A 23,254-nucleotide genomic window follows, 5' to 3' on the forward strand; every position below is an offset into this window, starting at 1 on the left:
TTTATAAAACATGATTTACATGACGTGTCCTATATTTTACATGATTTTTTTATTGAAAAGGAAGAATACTTGAAAAATTTCTCATGGTTCTCTTTACGATTAAGTCAAGAAGGTAATCAGATCTTTTATAAGAAATAGGAATTTTTTTAAATGCAAAGGCTAAGTTACAGAACACTCTGCTTTATATATATTTCTATTGTACAGCTAACTAAGTAATCATTGTATTGAAGTAGACTGCCTGCACAAACTTTGTGTGTCAGCTAGACAAATTGTTAAACACCTTCCTAAGTGATAATATAACTCAGTACCTCCATTTTCTTTACAACATGCAGTGGTGTAGCTAAAGGGGGCCTGGGAAGGAGCACGTGCCCCCTAAAATTTGCCTGTGCCCTCCAAGTCCCCTCATTTCAATTTTAGATAAGAGTATTCATATGCATCATTCGAAATTGAAAAAGAAGCACATGGCATTAATGTAGCTCTAACGAATTTACAAAATTTTACTGTAAAGGGAAGCATTCTATTAGCTGTGCAGACTAATTTGCGTTGTATTTACCCTTTCTGGGTTGTTGGCCGAGAAGTGAAGATTTTAATTCCTTAAAAATGAAAAAACAAAACATTAATAGTAGAATAATTCAAGTCTCTAGTAATATTGTGATGCATGTCATGAACCACATTACACCATATCATAGAACTTGTATGAGATCGTAGACAAGTATAGTCGTAGACTCAAACTTGTAGACACAAGAATACAAATATAGCAATGACTAAGAGTAAGGCTCGTGAAAATACTGCAATTCTGGGAGCATTATAATAAGAACACATTTCATTAAAATCAATAATCATTCTACGCAACGTTATAACACGAAGAATGTACAAATCCGCCAAGGTTTAACTGGGAAGTTAAAAAATTGAAACTATTCATGTTGTGATAAATATTTCAAAAATTCCCAGTGTAGAAGCAATTTTTAGGGCCATTTCGCAAGCGATTGACGTCGTACAAATTTTCTGCCCCCCTCCCCTACTCGCAAAATCCTGACGACGTCACTACCAAAATGTAGTCAAATGCCTAAATGCAGGAAAACTAAAATATCCAATTGTGTTGTTTACAGCTGCCATCCTCGATATTCATTTACACGTACAAGTAAAACTGTAACATTACGTAGCTATGTTTGATCTTCAACAATTTTAGTTGTATAAAAACTCAAATTAAAGAACCAATTTATATTGATATTAATAATTTTATGACCCTTAGATGCAGTCAAGAGAAAAAATTAATAACTTCTACCTGCGAGAAATACTTACAGATGTTAGAAAGAAACTTGTTGATGTTTTTATTCATGAGTGGAACACTCATTGCAAAAAACGCCACGGAAAATGGAATAATTCAAACAGTGGTCAGAAGTTGTTCAATGATGAAATTTCAAAAAAGAGACCTCCTAACCAAGATATTCTGTCAAATTTTCAAAATGGTGACCCTAGCAAGTGGGATTGTACGACGCTATTCGCAGCAATATTGTATTCAAACTCAATTGTAACAAAAATTGATCCAAAAGTTAGAGATGCTGTGGACAAACTTCGTATTGTAAGAAACGAAATCGCTCATAATGATGATGGTAAATTATCAGATGCTGAATTTGACAAAATGGTGCGTGATATTGAAAAGTCGTTTAAAGACTTGAAACTTTTACTCCCTGATATTTCAATTTCACTCACTGAAATTAGTGAAATAAAAAGTAAACGAAACAGATTTAATTCTTTTCAAGTACTTCCTTTCAAACCAAATCACAATGTCGTTAAACGTACAGAATTACTTAATCAAATCACAGCAGATCTCAACAACTTGCGCAGTACTAACAAAAATGAACTAACATATTACTATATTTCTGGTAATCCTGGCAGTGGTAAATCTCAATTAGCTAGACAAGTTTGTGAAGAAATGTATAACTCGTTTGACTGGGAAAATAAAACAACATTTGTGATGACACTCGAAGGAAAAGATATCGACTCTCTTTTGAAAACTTTTGCTGAACTTTATCAACGATTAAGCAATGATAAAACTGTCATTGAAAATATTCTGAAAGAAGCAAAAAGCAGCGAAGACAAAATGAAAGATTTTCAATTATTGCTGACACAACAACTGAAATCTTGGCAAACATGGTGGATTGTTGTAGATAACGTGGTTGAACTTCATAAAATTTATCCATTATTACCTCAAGTTGGTGATCATAATTGGAAAAATGGTCAAATTATAGTAACTGTCCAAAATACAGATGCTATACCATCAGATGGAAATCTAAGTAAACACATTTCAGTTAGTCATGGTATGAACAATGAAGAATGTCGGCAACTTCTATCTGTCCCTTCTGATATTCACAATAAAGATGAAAAATTTTTAAAGGATTTATCAGACAAATTAGATCGTCAACCGTTGTTCCTGGCAAATGCTGCTTCCTACGTTCGTGAAGTAAGAAGTATAGATCCGACATTCACGTGGGAGAAATATTTTGACAAGTTGAATAAAGGAGAGCGACAGAACATGGATGCAATTGTTCAAAAAAAAAACACATCTTACTTAGGAATGAAAACTGTTATGATAGCAGTTCAAAAAAATGCCGAAGAATCCATCTTGTTAGAACATGTTTTTAAGCTTTTCTCAATAGTATCTTTTGATCCCTTACCACAAGATGTTATAATACCATTTATTAAAAGCATTGATCCACAAAAATCTAAAGAAGATGTCTGTCTTCAATTAAAGCATTGTTCTTTATTCCTTCAAACGGAAAACAACGACATCCGCCTGCACAGCGTTGTACACGAAGCCATCAAAAATTATTCATGGGAGACCTTTGACTGTAAACAAAACGAAAATGATTCTAAAGAGTCGGCAGCTGATCTTGCCTGTCAAGTTGCTTGGGCACTAAATAATTTTGAAGACAAAGAAGATGAAATCAAAATAATTCCACATCTAATTAAATTCATAACAAATTCATCATTTCAACATTTCCTAAATAAGTTGATCGATGTAAAATCATCAAAACAAAAACTTGATGAAAGAAATTGGAAGATTGCCAAATATTTTGTGGATGTTTTGGAAAGATTTTTCAACTATAAACTTGCAACTAAAGTACTTTATGAAATGACAGAAATTCAAACTAAAGTATTAGGTGTTGATCATATTGATGCTTCATATTCGTACAACGAGCTGGGTTCATTGCTATTGAAGAATGGAGAATATGAAAATGCTAAAGATTTTCTCGAGCGAGCAGTGGGAATTCAAGCAACAACACTTGGACCCGTCCATGTTGATATTGCGACAACGTACAACAATCTGGGTGAAGTTTACAGGAAAATAGGAGAGTACGAAAAAGCAAAAGATTTTTATCAACGAGCGATAGAAATTGAAACGAAAGCATTTGGACCAGATCATGTTAATATTGCGACAACGTACAGCAATCTGGGTTTAGTTTACGATAATATGGGAGAGTGCGAAAAAGCAAAATATTTTTATGAACGAGCGATGAAAATTGAAACGAAAGCGTTTGGACCTGACCATGTTAATATTGCGACAACGTACAACAATCTGGGTTTAGTTTACAGGAAAATGGGAGTGTACGAAAAAGCAAAAGATTTTTATGAACAAGCGATAGAAATTGAAACGAAAGCATTTGGACCTGACCATGTTAACATTGCGAGATTGTACAACAATCTGGGTTCGGTTTCCTATAATATGGGAGAATACGAAAAAGCAAAAGATATTTATGAACGAGCGATGGAAATTCAAACAAAAGCATTTGGACCTGACCATGTTAATATTGCGACAACATACATCAATCTGGGTTTAGTTTACGATAATATGGGACAGCACGAAAAAGCAAAAGATTTTTGTAAACGAGCGATGGAAATTCAAACAAAAGCATTTGGACCTGACCATGTTAATATTGCGACAATGTACAACAATCTGGGTGAAGTTTACAGGAAAATGGGAGAGTACGAAAAAGCAAAAGGGCTTCATGAACGAGCGATAGAAATTCAAACGAAAGCATTTGGACCTGGCCATGTTAATATTGCGATAACGTACAACAATCTGGGTTCGGTTTACTATAATATGGGAGAGTACGAAAAAGCAAAAGATTTTTATGAACGAGCGATAGAACTTCAAAGAAAAGCATTTGGACCTGACCATGTTAATATTGCGACAATGTACAACAATCTAGGTTCGGTTTACTATAATATGGGAAAACACAAAAAAGCAAAAGATTTTTATAAACAAGCGATAGAAATTCTAAGAAAAGCATTTGGACCAGACCATGTTAATATAACGAAAACGTACCACAATCTGAGTTTGTATTACGATGATATAAGGAGAACGAAAAAGCAAAAGATTTTTATGAACGAGCGATAGAAATTCAATGAAAAGCTTTGGACCTGAACATGTACTGCAATAATATACAACAATCTTCATTTGGTTATAAACAAACTATAGATATTGAAACTGAAGCATTTGGACTTCTATTTATCTTTTATTTGCTAGGAGCTAAAATACTCCTGTCTTTGAGAAAACGTACAAGGAGATAGAAGAAGAGGAAATGAATTTGTAGCTCATTTTCAATGAAGAAGAAAGTCAATTTCTCTTTTCATATTAGGTATGTCTTTTTTATACTAAAGCTGATTAGAATAAGTTGTTTTGTAGATTTCTTTTAACAAAGGTTCAAATAACAACAGTTGTATATTTATAAAAGATATAAATATATTATTGACAATATTCAAACACTTGTATTTTCAAGTTTTCAACTGTCATTTATTTACTGGAACAGTTTTTATTAAGAAACTTGTATGGAACTATCAAAGTATATTTATGAGTTTAGTTTACAATATCTAGCTATTCAGAAGTTATGAAGTTCCTTAAAATGAATGTTGTTGGGTCATTTTCTTGTATAATGAGAGTAAATACTGATCTTACAGCAACCACGATCATGTAACATCCCTTTTTGAAATGCTGAAAAGCCCACAAGATTTGATTTACCATATAAGTATGAATATATTCTTTTCTATATTTATTTCTAATCATTCATATAATTTACAAAATATACTTTTTATTTGTGAGATTTGTAGTTATTGGAAATGGACATGCAGTTGTTGTTATTTGATTTAATCATACTTGATTTGGAAACTAGCACTATAGTTGTCTTTACAATGTTTTTTTTTTACTTTGGAGAAAGTATTTATTTAATGATTGATTCAATAATACTTTTTATAGTTTAAACTATAAAGACAATGTAAAGCAAAAGTTATAAATAACCTGAAGAAGAAAAAACAGGATATCATTGCCATAGCATTGACAGAAGTGAAAATGACACATTTAACTGTCCGACTACCAGGGGCCGCGGAAGTATCTCAAAAGTGGGGGCACTGACCGAAAAGGGCATGTGAGTTTGCAGCTTACTGTTTTAGTATATTACAGATATGCATTGTTTCATGAATCATGATTAAGTTTCAAAGTCTGCAAATTATTGGTAGACATTCTTAGAATGCTATGCGTATTCTCTACTGCTCGGCGTGCGTGCTAACAAATTGAACTAAGATGACTACATGAACAATTTTATTAAGTAATGCGATCTCAGTTGTTTGTGCCGTTATTGGAGGCTTCTGCAAGGTAGTTGCTACTTGTTCACACACGCTGAAGATATTCTGCGCAAAACTTAAACCAAAGTACGAGGAAAACTTCTTTAATCAGCTAGCCATACCTGATGCTGTGTCACGAACGGTGGACTTGCAAGATTCTTTGGCAATGCTAAGTAATGCAGAGTAGAGGGCCTCGTAATTGTGCAAGACAGCCGAGATGGCTTTGGTTCTTACTGTCCATCGAGTTGGACACAGCAAATGCGGATTCTCAACTTGCGTGCCGCTGTCTTGAATGTCTTTGGCAATATGCTGGTATTGCGTCATTCGTGTTGGTGAAGATCGAATAAACACGGCCAACTCTTGCACCTCCTTCAACGTATCGCTGATAATCCAGTTCTCCTTTACACAATCACGCAAAGCCAAGTCAAGACTGTGGTTACCGCAATGATTGTACAGGGCGTGAGGATTCTCAGAAGATATTCGGGCAGCAACCCCACTTCTGCCTCCAGCCATATTTGCTGCTCCATCATATGTTTGCCATCGACAGTCGTCTATCGTCAAACTGCATCGCAACAAAATGTCCTTCAGCGAAGTGGTGATTGTTTCAGCATCGGTTTTCTCTAGCTCGTACATTCCGAGGAAATCTTCGTGGACGGACAAGTCGGTTCTAGATATCCAGCGCAAAATACATGTTAGTTGTTCCTTGTTGCTTATGTCTCTAGACTCGTCTGCAATTAGGCTAATTAATTGTGATTCCTTACGGATGTCTGCCACTATAGATCTCAGGACTTCATTGCCCATCATATTAATCAACTCGTTTATGATGTCGTGACTGAGATATCTTCCGTTGTCAATCCACTCGAACAAATCAGGTACATCCTCTGCTCTTAATTTTAGCAACTGTTGCAAGTTACTCTCAAGTTCAGTTTTACCTTGCAAACTTTGGGCTTGCGTGCCAAATACCTTATACTACTTAGTTGTTTTAGCAACATTCTTCTTAGAGTTTTCTGTGTTTTCTTCAATTCGCTGATCAATATCGCTCCAATATCTCTTCTCGAATCATCAGATAATAAAACTTTCTCAGTCGCCTCTGCGTGAAATTTAGACTGAGAGTGTTTTTTAAGTTTTTCTCGGCACTTCCTCCAGTCGCTGAATTGTCCTAGGAGAAAAGCCTTTTCACCATTATGACTGAAAGTAATAAGGTCTTGACGCATCGCTCTTTTACAGAAGTAACAGGCAATGGTGCCTCTTGTCATGCAGTATGTGACCCATGTATATTTCAAAAATGTAGAAGACGGACAAGTTCGTTCATTCGACGATCCTCCTGTACTGGTTTGCTTTCTAGACGTGTGCTTATTTCTTCTAGGGTAGGATGGTAAGGCTGTCGGCCTTTACAGCACAAACGCTTACAATCGAGTCCTAGCAAACATTCCGTTGACTCAATTTGCATAGGTCCTACCAATTGGGCGGTAGTCGTGTACGTTAGGTTTTGAGGTGTGTGAACTGGTTCGGTCGGCGGCGCGACTACTATCTCTGAAGACGATGTAGAGTCAGAATCGCCGAATTTTGGTTTGGAATGAGAATGAGGAGATAAACACGTTGATGGAGTTTCTGTAGCTGACGGCAGTGTCAAATTAGACCTAGAGTCGATGTTTTGGTCAACAACGTTCTCTGCTGGAGCACTACTAAAAAAACTCGTCAGTTTTCGCATCCTTTTAGCTGTTTCTACAAGCTCTTTTTCCTTTTCTCGTTTTCGCCTAGCAGCTCTAGGCATGATAATTTTGATTAGAAGTGATTTAAACCGCAAAATTTTCAATTATTATGATTATGAATTGCCAACAGTTTTGTAGGACCAATGGCCTGAAAGACAATACGACGGGAGCAATGCGTTGCGGTAGAATTTATAGTCTCATGTGGATCATAAATTGCGACTTCTCATTGGTTAATTAAGTTACTGGGCGGACGTCTGCGAAGACAACCCCAATCGACAAACGCGAGTTTTGATCCATCTGGGTAATCAAGATCAAAAACTAAGCTATAGCTGATTTCGCATGATGCCGACAGACTTTGTTCTACACGCTACTTGTATCTAAGAAAAACTTCTTCAGTCCAATTTTACCTAAAACAAGGGCATTTCTATACCATGAAAAAGGGCACTTTCATTCCAGAAAAAGGACACATTTTTCCCTGTTGCAAAAAGTGGGGGGGAACTTGCCCCCAATGCCCCCGGTTCCGCGGCCTCTGCCGACTACTAGAGTATAGACTACCAGATTTACTAATGTATAAAAAATCCCAGCAGTGGGCACGATACTTGTTAATTGGAGTGGGGGGCACAAATTCATGTATGCATGTCTTTATCTGTTTAAAACAATGGATTTCAAAGGAACTTAATAAGGCAGAACATGAATGTACGAATATGTGCCTCCTACCAAAAATAAAGAGTCTGCTAAGCCATTTATTCCCAGGGCATCTTGAAGAGCTCTGGCATTGTGTGTAACAGTTAATATTTCATTTTGCAAGGAACTTCTTATTTTTTTGCAAAACATTATTTGAACATTAGAGAAATTGTGTACAAATTATAAAAAGTTTATATTAGGAGTATATTTCTAGGGCAACACCCTCCTTTAAAATATGTATCCATGTTCAGGAGTGAATGACATGACCAGACATTTTTGGCTAATGCCTTTACAACTGATAAGAACAGTAAATGAGTCATTTCTACTGGTGTCTTTACTACTGATATGGACAGTAATGAGTCATTTTCATTGCTATGACATTGCTATTTTCTCTAATTATGTGCGTCCTGCCCATATTTACTGTTGTCATCTCATATGTAGTGTAGTGAGTAACGAAAAAGTAATTGAACACCAAAATATTTATTTTTGTATGGTAATTGTAAACATGCTACGCTATTGGTTGTCATGGTTTATGAGAGAGCTTATTGCTGATCTCTTCCGATTGTTTTTATTCTCAGTAAATTATTCATGTATTTATATTAAATACACATTTAAGCTGATTCAGCCAAAGGGAAACTCTCACTGTCTAGGGGTCTAAGTTCTAGATACAGGTTGTCACAAAAAATGTGATCTATCTTCTACGTGCTGATGTGTGTAAATTATTGAATAAATAACTGTAGTTTTAACTATTATGAAAGAAAAGAGTTCTAGCCATGGAAAGACAATTTCATCATGTCACAAATCGTGCTAGTTTAAGTTATTTAAGATTTGATCTTAGTGTAAAGTCTGCATGTTAACGGTCTTTACTAAATCTGAAAGCATTAAAAGTTATCCTTATTTGCAATTTAAATTTGAGTCAATATCAATTTTTTTCTTGGAATTCCTGTAATCTGTGCCGTGGGGTAATAGCATAGGTTAAGGATAGGCCACAGCAAATAAGGATGTACTAGATTTTGGCAATTAGAGCTTACAATTTTAGCTAGGGCAAAGAACTTATATTTTTAGGTAGGGCCAAACCACACCACCCTTAGATAATTTTATTCCAAAGCCATCATCAGATGGCTTTGGAATAAAATATATAATATGGACGACATCTCGTCCAAGTCACATGTTTTTCATGTGCATATTAAAACCGTGTTAGGATTAATATAATAGATAATTTTGGGGGGCTAAAGCCCGCAGGCTCACATGCTTCTCACATCTATCACAGAATAGATACATAAGGTACTTGGGACCAGATAACGGACGTGATGTCAAACAAGTGAATGTTAGCAACTGTTGAGTTTTTTGTATTTGAAAGTTTGCCAAGCTTGATCATATCAGAAACTGACAAACTGCGAGGAAAGTTTTGGGTAACAGTTTCGTCGTTCAGGATCTCTTTTTTTTCTTTAAAGGACTTCTTTCGGAGAGTGATTGTATCTCATGCTCTTGATGAGGCCGTTTGCATGTTTGATGTACCACTGGGTAAGCAGGAAAACTGATATCTTCATCTAAATTTTCTTCAACATTTACTAAATTAACTGGAATCTCACATAAATGACTTTTACGTCAGGGATCTGTTCCATATTTTTGCATGAGTGTCCCTGCTCTCCAGCAAGAATATCACAAGCGTGATTTGATCCGATGCGAGGAAGAAAATGCCTTTCGCAAGCATTTTTGATGTTAGTGATAGTCAGTTCGTTGACTTCATTATCAAACGCCACGAATTCACGAGACCCTATTAAAATAGAATAGAACTTTATTTTAACATGCTTACAACGTCAGCCGCAGCTGTTTTCCAAGAAGAGCGTGAATATAAGAAATATAAAAGATATCACCAGAAAAAAATTACAAAAAATAACTATGTATAAACTAACTACGTACATGTTGTATTAATCCTATTGTTATTGCTACTATAGCTACTGCAAAGTTTTATTTAAAATATTATTATAAAGTTTTTTATAAAAAGGTATGTCAATTGTAGTAACTGAGATTGTGGGAAGCGATTTGGTTTTGGAAAACCTTAAATGAATAACTTTATTTAATTTCATTTGGCAATTCCAAACCTTTGCTCCGTTATATGTGAAACTTTTTTTCATACTGTTTGTTCGTGGTTGAGGCAGGCAAAGTGTATTTTTAATACCACGAAGTTCATAATCTGTTGAATAATTTATAAAATCGAATAAAGACGCAAGCGATGTCGGACATATGTTATTAAGTAATTTAAACATAAGTGTGGCTTTTCTTTTACATCTTTGTACTGCGAGGGGCTCCCAATTTAAAGCGGCTAAGGCAACATGGTGGTCTACATCATTACTCATATTTGTGATGATGCGAGCTGCTCTATTCTGAAGCTTTTGTAATTGTTTGGATTCTCTCTCTCCCCAAACGTCCCAAACCTCGTAACAATAGGAAAAGTGAGGGTAAACAATAGCATAGTAAATAGAAACAAGAGTATCTATACTAACAAAATCTCTTACTTAAAGAAGGGCTGAAATTCCCGAAATAATCCTTTTACAAATCCTTTCATTATTTTGGTGCCAAGACAAATGTTAATCAAAGGTTACACCGAGAGACTTAGATTCATAAACTTGTCTTATTGCTCTGTTTTCTACTTTAATATTCGGTTTCCGATTTGAAATATTTTATAGCATTTGTTTTGAACCTATCAGTATAAACTCTGTTTGTTTGCAATCAATCCTTTCCTTAGGCATTCTAAATCAGAATTCATAGCATCTTCAACTTCCTTTATTGAGCTCCCCTGCTGCAGTCAAATTTGTATCATCAGCAAATAATCTTGGTTTAGTCTCTTTCAGACAACGAGAAGAACATTCATGTATAACAAAAAGAGTAGTGGACCAAGCAAAGAGACCTATTCTGCTATACTTCTGGGCTTTACCAGATACATCAGCAGAGAGTCGTTGTACCACTATTTCATTATTGTTAACCTTATATGAAACTCTAGGATTAACCTTTTTAGCTCGTTTTGCTTTAAGCTCGTTTCGTTTTGCGCAAGTTTTCTCCAAGCGTTGTCCGCCATAACTGTATCAGTACAAAGAGACCACGGTCCGATATTTCTTTGTAAAGACTTCGCGCTCAGTTATTAAGGGCTTATTATTTTTCTGTGTCTCAGGCTTAATTTTCCAACGAGATGCATAAATATACAGTGCTTTAGCTCCGTAGCAAATATCTTTGAACAAATTTATGCAATAAAAAATTCATTGCTTAATGATAGGATGTCAGATACAAAGTTAAACCAAGGCAAACTTTTACAGTTTTACCACAGAATTAAAAAACTTCACGTATTTTTTAAGAACTGGAAGAGAAATTCGACATATTCCGACTTCATTCGTTTTTAACAAACAATCACTGTAAAGACAGGAAACTAATAAATAAGGCAACATAGATGATTCTGACCGTAATGGAGGGTGATCCTGAACAGAATAGTGGAAATGGCGATCCATTATGATCCATTGGAACTTGAAAACCTTTCACATTTGTTCTATAAGAAATAAATGTTAATAAATGTGTTATTTACGTGAGATTAAAAAATCACAGATTAAACAATTATGGATTCCACGTAAAGGCTGTGAAATTATTAAGACAAAACTCTTCACATGCTAGACATGTAACAAAGGACAAGAAACACAAAGTGTAATCTTGTTCCATTTTAGTATCTCTTCCTCTAGACAATTACATCCACTCTAGACAAGTAGTAACCTAAACAACACCCATGCTATTCCCAAACACACACCCCTGCCGAAAAATTGTGGATACACATCCCTCATTTACATTTTTGTGTTAGTTAGTTAGTCACCCAGTTATTCATTTTAGCAGGCATGATTATAAGAAATTGAGGTGTGACGTCATTAAATGTATTTGTCATCACTGTTAGCAAAAAGAATGTGTGGTTTCTTTAAAATAGATTTATCGAGGCAAGTTAAAACTTTGTAACTGCCCAAAATGCTTTATGCTGTACAAAGTTTTAACTTGTCTGGAAAAATCGCTTTTGTGAATTCATACATTCTTATTTTTGCTAACAGTAAAATACAATTAATGACATCACACATGTCAGCTTTAAAAAATTCCTATTGCTTAAAAGGAGCTAACATTCATGTGATCAGCATCCATTATTATTTGACACATATGTATAATGAAACAAAACAAAACAATAATTGAACACAATGTCATATTATAAACACTTTTAAGTATCATTTACCCATGGCTTTGAGTTTGCATCTAATAGTGGATCCTTCAAGAATGGATATGATTCAACAACCATAAGTGCAATCTTTATACGTTCTGTTTTGCTGGGACGGTTTGTAAATCTCAGCACACTTGTGCAGATATCTCTGATGAGCTCGTTAATCAGATTTGGGTGTAAATACTCTGTTTTCAGCTTCAACAACATAATACTAAAACACAAAAATACTTGTTGTGACCTGTCTTCCCCCTCCCAAAAAATGGTTAGAGGCTATTTTAGGGGCAAGATAATGTCAGAAATTTAGAAATACAATTGTGGTTTTGAAATTTGTAAAATGGCTAAAGAAATGTCCATTGAGAGACCAACTCTAAAACAAAAGCTGATCATTCATCAGCTCACCTCTAAAAGGACTTAAACCGTAATAACTTTTGTAAGCCTTCAACTTTAACAACCCACATAAGCATAATATTCTTACTGTATAATAAATGAGCTGCTGTTAATGTATTGTACTTACACGATTTGGAATTTTGTAGTTCCGTAATGAATCCTTAAACAAGTAAAATATTACTAAATTGCAAATTAGATTTTGAGAAGTACTTCAATTTGCAATTATTGAACAAATGACAATAAACTTGCATACTTTTGGGGTACTGGTATTTGCATTAAGAGCATTTGGACACTAAAAATTACAAATGAACTATTAATGAATGTTCACAGCAAGTTTAAGTAGGAATGAGCTTAGGAGAGGCGTGTGAAGGAGCAGGACTTATGGTGGTGCTGTTACTTTTATCACTACAAAAAAATACAAATAAAACCAACAATAGAAATCTCGTAATATTAATAAAGAGGTAAGAAGATTTCAACAAATGTCTGACATTATATGTATAGCAACAAGTTATCAAAGTCTAATCTAAACTAGAGGACCCTCCACCCCCAATACAGAATCATTATGGATCATGACTGTATGTATTATTATATGTAACCATGACTATATGTATTATTATATGTAACCATGACTATATGTATTAATATATGTAACTGTGACTATATGTATTATTATATGTAACCATGACTATATGTATTATTATATGTAACCATGACTATACCTATTATTATATGTAACCATGACTATATGTATTATTATATGGAACCATGACTATATGTATTATTATATGTAACCATGACTATATGTATTATTATATGTAACCATGACTATATGTATTATTATATGTAACCATGACTATATGCATTATTATATGTAACCATGACTATATGTATTATTATATGTAACCATGACTATATGTATTATTATATGTAACCATGACTATATGTATTATTATATGTAACCATGACTATATGTATTATTATATGTAACCATGACTATATGCATTATTATATGTAACCATGACTATATGTATTATTATATGTAACCATGACTATATGTATTATTATATGTAACCATGACTATATGTATTATTATATGTAACCATGACTATATGCATTATTATATGTAACCATGACTATATGTATTATTATATGTAACCATGACTATATGCATTATTATATGGAACCATGACTATATGCATTATTATATGTAACCATGACTATATGTATTATTATATGTAACCATGACTATATGCATTATTATATGTAACCATGACTATATGCATTATTATATGGAACCATGACTATATGTATTATTATATGGAACCATGACTATATGTATTATTATATGGAACCATGACTATATGTATTATTATATGTAACCATGACTATATGTATTATTATATGTAACCATGACTATATGTATTATTATATGGAACCATGACTATATGTATTATTATATGTAACCATGACTATATGTATTATTATATGTAACCATGACTAAATGTATTATTATATGTAACCATGACTATATGCATTATTATATGGAACCATGACTATATGTATTATTATATGGAACCATGACTATATGTATTATTATATGGAACCATGACTATATGTATTATTATATGTAACCATGACTATATGTATTATTATATGTAACCATGACTATATGTATTATTATATGGAACCATGACTATATGTATTATTATATGTAACCATGACTATATGTATTATTATATGTAACCATGACTATATGTATTATTATATGTAACCATGACTATATGTATTATTATATGTAACCATGACTATATGTATTATTACCAAAATGATCAGCAACAGAAGTGCACTGACCTGAATTGGTGTTACAGGTAAGCTGTCACTCTAAAGAAGAAAAATTAAACCAGCATATCATTATGCTGCAAATTTTGATGAATGCACATGGTGCACACAATTTAACAATGATTTGGGTTTGTAAACAACGTAGGTCTCCTGAGCAAAACAAGCTGTTTTCGTCGGTGTCAATGAATAAAAGCGTTATATATATGAGAAATGTCCTAAAATATTTCAAAGATAACTGTTATGTCTAACTTGGGAGAAATTTTCCACATAATGTCAAAATTTTAGCAATGTCTTCTAGGTTTTCATAAAAAGCGTCTTACTAACATATAAATATTTACAACAACTACCTTGAAATTTTTCAATGACTTCGTTATCCACTCCATTCTTTTTCAATAATGTGGACAATTCAGAGGTGGTTAAATCATTAAATGAAGGCATTGCAAGAGGTTCGGTGCAAATGTTACGACTAGACTACAAAAACGACCAGCAAATAAGTGAAATGAAATTGTTACTATATTGGCCATTACGCGATTGCTCGTGCGCATCTGGCTCGTGCGCATCTGGCTCGTGCGCGTCTGGCTCGTGCGCGTCTGGCTCGTGCGCGTCTGGCTCGTGCGCGTCTGGCTCGTGCGCATCTGGCTCGTGCGCATCTGGCTCGTACGTGCGCGCGTCTAGCTCGTGCGCGTCTCGCACCTTCGAAGGTTACCAATCTCATTTGCGCAGAAAGCATGCAAATATATTGAAAATTTCATTGATGAGAATTCTTTCCAAATGGTCTTATCATGAAATAAATATGAGCGAAGACAAGGAAGATCGCGATGGAAAAGTTAATGTGATTACTCAAGATGATGATTATGGTGGTGTAAACATCGATATATGCCACAAAGAGGAGAATATCAGGATGATGAACGCCCGGTTTCTGTTAAAAACTAAAGAAATGCATAAACTGTCTCAAAAAGCAGTAGATACTATCGTCAGAAATACTACTTTCATCGTCCAAAATTCCCTTGAATTAGTGAAATGTCGTTTGTTATCATTGCTTGAAAATGACGACATGCCAGACGTCTGCAAATTGCTGGAAAATGTATTCCTGGAGGAAAATGTCGTGACCAATCCTTTCCTGGGAATGGAAAGCAAATGGCAACAAGATAACTTTTTTAGAGATGTTATGGAAGTGGTTGTAAGTTTTCAGTAAATTAGACCTATATATAGAAATTCATACTTTGTTTATAAAAGCATTTATCTGCCATGTCAAAATTTTTTTAAGTTATTTTAATTGTCATTTTAAATCTGTGTTTTTCCTGAAGGAACCAAAACAAAGTGTTTTCAGAATCACCCATGTTCAGAAAAGAATTGGTGTTGGAAGAAGAACAGTCCCAAAACAAGATGAACTCATCGAAATTCCTCTTCTTAAGAACCGGGAGCAAATGCTGCAAGATCCAGCCATATTAGATCAGGTTACTTAAACATAAATAAACTAGTGACATATACAGCATGCTGTTCTAGATGTAGCAGCTGACTGGCTTTTCTGCCCAAAATTATGTTTGTTCACAAAATTTTTTCACCATTTGGGCACTCAAATGCTTCAATTTTTTAACAAACTTATTTCAAGAATATAAATGGTATATATACTTATTTAAGTCTTGTTGCCATTACCTGTTGCCACAAGAAACAATGTTGTTATACCTGTTTCAAGCATGCAACTAAGGGAAAATCAGTATGATTACCTCCAACAACAAGTTAACCCTCTTCAAGATGATGGGGAATAATGGCATCGAACATTACTTGAAGACAGTTGATATTATTGAGAGGTTTTTAGAGGCAAGGATTAATGTTGACGAAGTTTAACAAATGAAACAAATGTATTTTAGTAAAATAGTGCAAGCCAAAAATAAGCTCATTGATCAAGAATTTAACATTTTTTTAAAAACTGTCAGTTCTCTTTCTGTTTAAACAAAACTATTTGATATTGTGAAAAATAATAAAAACAACCTTACACAATGTCAAATGACCATGATGTGCTTTCTCTCATTATGCTTGTAAACTCTTCTGCCAGTTCTGCAAAGCATTCATAGGTTGTTGGTAGCTCTAGGGCAGGGGCGGATCTAGAGTATGTCAAATCCGTCGCGCGACTGATGTTTGAAATTCAAAAATTACCTATTCATATTAATTAAAAAATCACTAATTATTCTTTATTATCGCATTTACTTCGTGATAAAAATCCAGCTTTATTTATTATTGAAAACTAATGACTAATGCAACGAATATCTCCTTGGTAACCAGATCAGTTGAATTTTAATTGACCTGGAATAACCGACTGATAAGCGGGGTGGCTTGACTGGTTCGACTTATAAAGGAGTCTATGAACGCCAGAAACGCTATTTTATTGGTCAATGGCCAGATCAGTGGACAGTCTGGAATAATCTCGACCGATAATAGGGGTGGCCGGACCTATAAGGGAGTCCAATTGCTATCTTACAATTGGTTCATTTGAATTTTTGTCTTACTGTGATTGGTTTGACCGATTTCGACTGATAGCCAACTGAACTAACATAGTCAAGCTCACTGTCTGAATTGAATGTTTGATCGTTCATAGTAATTTTCTGAAGCATGATAGAAACTAAACTACAATCAGATGGAATTTATGGAAATCTTTTACAAATTCATATGTTGACATGAATGCTGCTTTCCAAACTGGGAATTTTTCAAGAGGGTGAAAAATTTATGGATAAATTGTAAATGCTTGGCAAAGACGATCTCGCGAGCGACATTTCAGTCATTGATGTTCAAAAGCAAGCCAACATTGTTTTGAGTTTTATCAGCAGAAATTTACATCGAAAATCGTAAGTAAAGGACAAGTGAAGTGTATGCATGAATGCAATATATCAAAGTCAATTTATGCGAGTGTGTGATGCGATTTATGTTAATATGGCGTATGGTAAGCAGATTGATGCTTCTAAAATTGTTGTTGCCGAAGGAATTTTAGCTATGATTTCTGTAATGCTTGGGAATCGTGGCCGTTATATGGCAGCGAAATCCTACATTTCTGCAAATATATTTCAATGGACAAAAATCTGTAGCCATAAGGTGCCATACGATTATTTACTTTATCATAAACAAATGTTTGGGGCTTTTCAGTTTATGATCATTGATCATTCAATCATTGGACAGTTATACTACATATTGTTTAAGATTTGAGAAAACTAACATTGATTACATGAGAAGCTGTTTACTATAACCTGTGATTTTGAGTCTTATGATCCATGAAGCTTTTTATTTTGACAATTTGACTGGAATGGTATTAAACCTGAGTATTTCACATACATGAAATGTTGTCCCATGTCACATATTGTCCCCTTTTCTAACTGAACACCTCATGTAGAGATGTAAAGGTGTGTTAATCTACGGCTCATACCAGATTGTTTGCCATAAATTCCAAAGGGCTATTGATGTATGAATAGCATTTTCTATAAAGTAAAAATGTCTTCCAATGTATGCAGATAAACCTTGAAATTTGGCAAAACAGCAAAGTATTTTTCATGATCACTAGGTAATTTTTCTGATGATCAGTATAATTTCTAAACTAAATTATTTCAGATTTACATTTAAACGAGCTTTGATCATATGAAAAGATATTTATCATAAACAGTAAGCATGACACATGAACCAATTTTAACATTCATGTAATTATATAATTAAAGACATGTTGGTTACATTCTGTTTGTATTTGCAAATACAATGCTACTAGTGATTGCTATATAGCACACCTTGCATATACTTACAGAAGATAGTGAAATGCCTAAGAAACATTCATGGCATTAAGCTGTCCTTAACTGCAATTTTCACTTTGATAATTTTCTTAATCTTTGACAGAAAAAATTTTGAGTTTTTCTCAAAAGTGAATTTGCTGGCTCTGATGTGGAGATGGGTAAAGGGTTACAATAAACTTGCATGGTTTGAAGTCTGAGCTTTTCTATATTTATGAACTGTCACTTGTAGTACCAAATTTCTAACTTAACTTATTACATAGAGGTTTGAATGGGGGTCTCTAGGGGGTCTATGCCTGACAACTTGGTAGAAATTTTAAAGACTATATCTGTTTTGAATAGCATTATTGTAAAATAAATTTTACGTTCCTAGACATGCTAATGAGCCATATATTTGGCATGATAATGAGCCTAATTATTTGGCAAAACATTCAAGTATTGTTCACTTCATTTTTTTTTTGAAAAAAACGTAAGCAAAATGTGTTGTTTTTACCGAAAAACGATGCCCACAAAATACATCTTGTATTGCTCTAAAACGCTGAAAATGGCATTTTAGAGGTTCTGAAATTCAAAATTTCTCAGGGGAGAATGCCTCAGACCCCCCCCGGTACGGAGTGCCTCCGACGTTTTATGACTGATGTTTGAAAAATCCTAGATCCGCCCCTGCTCTAGGGTTGGCCCACATGTGTGGGCAATAGGCCGTCGTGAAAAGCCATGAAGGGTTGTAAATGTAATTTCAATTGAATCACATGTCAATACATCACTACCAGTTAAAAAATGCAGAAATCTTTCAAGAGCCTGCATTTCCAATGATTTCACATATCTTTTTAGGAAATCCAAGCTCTGCCATTCAGCATCAGTACTCACACTAGCAATAAAAAGCTTGTTAACCTTTTTGGCTGTTAGGTGTTTTTCTTCATATAACTGTGCAACTTGCTGTGGTATTGCAAAGACGGAGTTTGCATCATTCTGAAGAGTTTTTAAAATTGGCAACCAACAATTTATGATGTATCTGGTCTTTTGAATGAGTTCCTGGTGTGCAAGTTCAAGTATTATGGAGTCAATGTTCTCCTTAGTGGGGGCTTTATAACACTTACTGGATGACAAAAACTCCAATAGGACTTCATCATCAGGATCTAATTCACGATTCTGCACTTTATCTAGAATCTCTCCATCGTTTGCTGGCACGTAACAACGATATGCTTGCAGTAGAGATTCTTTGCTCAGACTTTCTTCACCAAACAAGCAGCAAAGAATGAAGAATTGTGACAGCTGCACAGGAAAGTATTTGGCTTTTTCATATCCAAACACTAAAACTCTGGCAATTGCTTGCCATTCTGGTTTTTGAAGATCGTGTTGAATGCGTGGTGTTTTCTCAGTTCCACCTGCACTAAGTGATATAAAGAATTCATTCATGTCAAAAATTTGTCAGAACATTATGCAGCACACCTGCATCTTCTCCTTTTTCTGGGTAGCCATTTGCATTTATGACTGTGATGTTCAACCTGTGCTTAAGAATTTCTGGATCTTTAAAAACATCAATAATATCATGGCAAATCATTGAGCGGTGCATTTCTTTCAATTTGGGATAATTTTGGAACATGAAATCGTCATCTTCAACAAGGTGAATTTCTTGCATCACTAGATGAAAATCGAGTTCATAACACATAAGGATTTACTATTTAATTTAAAAATATTTACTTTCTGAAGATTTAAATTATATTTATGATGGGTAAAAATACCCCAAATATAAGTAAAGAAGGTGGACAAAAAGTAGACCCTTTATAAAACTTACATGTTTAGTTAGAAACATAAATATTGAAGCAAGAGACAAAAATAAAAAAATCATGTCATACGTTTGTTGCTAAACACATAAACAATTCCATATTTTTAGTAGTTGTAGGTCTCTTAAAAGTCAGGTGAATTATATATGTAATGTTATATTCGGGGGCTAGATTTTGTTGTGGACAAACTGTAATTTCAGTTACCAATTAATATTTTCATGTTTAAGATTAAAATTTGTCTTGTAAACTGATAATCTTCAGGGGATGAAGAAAAAAGTAGCCCCCCAAAACAAAATCATTGTTATATGTTTTTAGCTCATTATTCTTTGAGAAATGTTATAAAAATTATTACTGTTGAAGTATCCAAGAAAAAAAGGAATGCTTACAATAGCAAATTATACCTTTAATAAAGTAAATGGTTTGAACCCGGGAGTATCGTTACATGTTTGTAGATGTAGATCGTCCAGGTTGGTATAGTCCTGAGAAGGACTGTTTTTGTTGTTGTTGACTGACGTTTCGACAACCTTAGCGGTAGTCATCTCCAGAGTCAAATGAGGAGTAAAAGTCAGGTTAGTCAATTTGTGAAATTGACTGGGACTCGGCAAAATGCATTACTTACAGTACTGACTATAGACAAACGGCTTACATTAGAAAGTTGGTATACCAACTTGGAACAAACCCGCCTGAACAGATCACAGCAATTACCTGTACCTTACAAACGACTTATTTACATCACAAACAAACGATCAACTAAAAACATTAAACTTCATACTAATTCACAATGACAATACACATTTCCATACACACAATACAATGACGTAAGAACCAGATAACAAATAAGGCTAACCTGACGTTTACTCCTCATTTGACTCTGAAGATGACTACCGCTAAGATTGTCGAAACGTCAGTCAACAACAACAAAAACAGTCCTTCTCAGGACTATACTAACCTGGACAATCTACATCTACAAACACATAGCTTCAATCATACAATAAACATAAAAATAAAATTTAAGAAAATACTAGGCATACACGTATTGTTAAGGTGATGCTATTCATGTTCAATGGCAAAATATCACTTTCATTCTTACATTCTTTAACCACCCCCTTTAAATTAGCCCACACAAAGTAAATTGCTTCTAAATATAACAGTTAAGCACAGACTTAAATAAATTGTGTACACACATCCTTAAGTAAACATGTATTTTTTATGGCATGCACTTTTTTGTTCATTAAGAAAATTGCAGTGATTCATCAATAAAAATAGTAGCAGCATAATGTTTAATGTAACTAACCTGATGTATCCTGTACACCAACTGCATGAAGATCAGTGGTTGACTGTAAAGAAGCTTGTGCTGTCTCTGGAGGCAATGAAAATGGAGATTGTGCTGTAAAAAAATTGTCACGATTCAGCAATAAGATAAAGCATAGTGGCAATATGTTTAATGTAACTAACCTGATGTATCCTGTACACCAACTGCACGAAGATCAGTGGTTGATTGTAAAGAAGCTTGTGCTGTCTCTGGAGGCAGTGAAAATGGAGATTGTGCTGTATCTTGTGACAAAGCCAATGGCTCTGGATTGGCATCGGTAGAGCTTATTGACATTTGCGCATCACCAAACAAATCAGGTAAATCTTTATTAAAAATAAAAGAGAAACTTCACAAACTATTCCTGTCATGTGTATTTAATTAAATTTCTCCATTAAAGAGAATGACCTACCATCATGACTTTTTCTTGTGCACACATTTTCCTACATTGACAGCATAAATAATTTATATATGATGAGTATAATAACGTCAATTGTTTCATTTTTCGAATCAAGAGCATGAAAATGGTCATCAACATACACCCCTGCAAGTAAAACAGCTGATGCAGCTGTTAAACCATAATTAAACTGAACAAGTTCCATAGATAAGACGACAACAGAAACTTTTTGTGAACTTTTCAAAATTTTATGAATTTTTGTCTTTTCATCATATTCATAAAGAAAGTATAGATAAATCATAGTTTAATGAAAGAGCAATCTTCATAGCTTGACAATTCTTTCAAAACAACGAGAAGTTTTAAGATAATCCGATGGTTTACGGTAATACACGAGTTATTCAGAGCGTTTTCGACAATTTCCGGGATTTTCCGAGAATGTCAGAGTAAGTCCGAGGCTTTCCGTTAACTTCCGATCGTAAAAATTAGATGTAATATCAACTTTTTGCCATTTTTTTTGAACTTTTGACGCCAGTGAGAAGGAATATCTTAAAGTTTTATCTGGCAACACTGAACCTAAAGTTCTCGTCTTATTTTTGGATTCTCGCTATGTATATCAAAATCTCGACCATCGCCTAATATTCTCGACCATCGCCTAATATTCTCGACCATCGCTTAAAATTCTCAACCCGTATAGTTTGTTTTTCTCAAATGCTAGATCATATTTTGAGCATATGGTTGATATTCTCGACTAGCGGTTAAAATTCTCAATACACTTTTGTCACGTTTGGCTTGCCATAATTGTAGAGCAAAAACAACCCCCAAGGAGCCAAAACGGCCCCGTTGTCTGTTTTAGCTGTCATTGCTAGCCAATATAGCAGCAATTTGAAAAGCTAAAACGATCTCATGGTGCTAAATTGGCCCATATATTTCTATTTTGGCACCAATTGTAGAGCCAAAACAACCCCCATGGAGCCAAAACGGCCCCGTTGTCTGTTTTAGCTGTCATTGCTAGCGAATATGGCAGCAATTTGCAAAGCTAAAACGATCTCATGGTGCTAAATTGGCCCACATATTTCTATTTTGGCACCAGTTGTAGAGCAAAACTGCCCCCATGGAGCCAAAACGGCCCCGTTGTCTGTTTTAGCTCTCGTTGCTAGCCAATATGGCAGCAATTTGCAAAGCTAAAACGATCTCATGGAGCTAAATTGGCTCACATATTTCTATTTTGGCACCAATTGTAGAGTAAAAACAACCCCCATGGAGCCAAAACGGCCCCGTTGTCTGCTTTAGCTCTCATTGCTAGCCAATATGGGTAGCAGTTTCAAAGCCAAAACGACCTCATGGGGCCAAAATGGCCCAATTCTTTTTACTGTGAATAGATCAAATAAATATATGTAAACTGTGTACAAGGTTTATCAAACTCAACTAAAATATAATTTGTTGTAAAATTTATAAATCATCCCTTCTTCGTGTATTTTCATTAGTCAGAGCTAAAATATAAAATTTACCC

The 23,254-nt window shown here is 34.4% G+C and overlaps 2 protein-coding genes and 3 long non-coding RNA genes across 7 annotated transcripts in view; 3 read left to right on the plus strand and 2 right to left on the minus strand.

Annotated features, from left to right (window-relative positions):
* The window catches only part of LOC124441054, a 61,275-nt gene that overhangs the window by 23,329 nt on the left and 14,692 nt on the right, over nt 1-23,254 (plus strand). The gene's annotated exons all lie outside the window — the stretch shown is intronic.
* LOC124443390 lies at nt 4,784-5,351 on the plus strand. Its single transcript, XR_006947646.1, has 2 exons — nt 4,784-5,030; nt 5,113-5,351. It is a non-coding gene; the product is annotated as an uncharacterized LOC124443390 (long non-coding RNA).
* LOC124443388 lies at nt 8,331-15,194 on the minus strand. 3 transcript variants are annotated; one of them, XR_006947644.1, is made up of 8 exons: nt 14,835-15,194; nt 14,500-14,529; nt 13,046-13,053; nt 12,902-12,940; nt 12,776-12,808; nt 12,277-12,472; nt 11,475-11,559; nt 8,331-9,795 (listed from the first exon to the last, which is right to left on the minus strand). It is a non-coding gene; the product is annotated as an uncharacterized LOC124443388 (long non-coding RNA). The 3 variants fall into 3 exon arrangements; XR_006947643.1 differs by lacking the exon at nt 13,046-13,053; XR_006947642.1 differs by lacking the exons at nt 12,776-12,808; nt 12,902-12,940 and having other exon boundaries at nt 14,835-15,187.
* Nucleotides 9,302-10,262, plus strand: LOC124443394. Its single transcript, XR_006947651.1, has 2 exons — nt 9,302-9,345; nt 9,473-10,262. It is a non-coding gene; the product is annotated as an uncharacterized LOC124443394 (long non-coding RNA).
* LOC124443382 lies at nt 18,970-22,009 on the minus strand. The gene is made up of 5 exons (XM_046993876.1): nt 21,760-22,009; nt 21,494-21,673; nt 21,333-21,425; nt 19,704-19,895; nt 18,970-19,644 (listed from the first exon to the last, which is right to left on the minus strand). Exons 2-5 carry the CDS (start codon nt 21,642-21,644, stop codon nt 19,565-19,567), a joined length of 516 nt encoding a protein of 171 aa, XP_046849832.1. The 5' UTR covers nt 21,645-21,673; nt 21,760-22,009; the 3' UTR covers nt 18,970-19,564.

This window comes from Xenia sp. Carnegie-2017, unplaced genomic scaffold (assembly GCF_021976095.1).
Source record: "Xenia sp. Carnegie-2017 unplaced genomic scaffold, XeniaSp_v1 HiC_scaffold_20, whole genome shotgun sequence".
NCBI classification, from domain to species: domain Eukaryota; kingdom Metazoa; phylum Cnidaria; class Anthozoa; order Malacalcyonacea; family Xeniidae; genus Xenia; species Xenia sp. Carnegie-2017.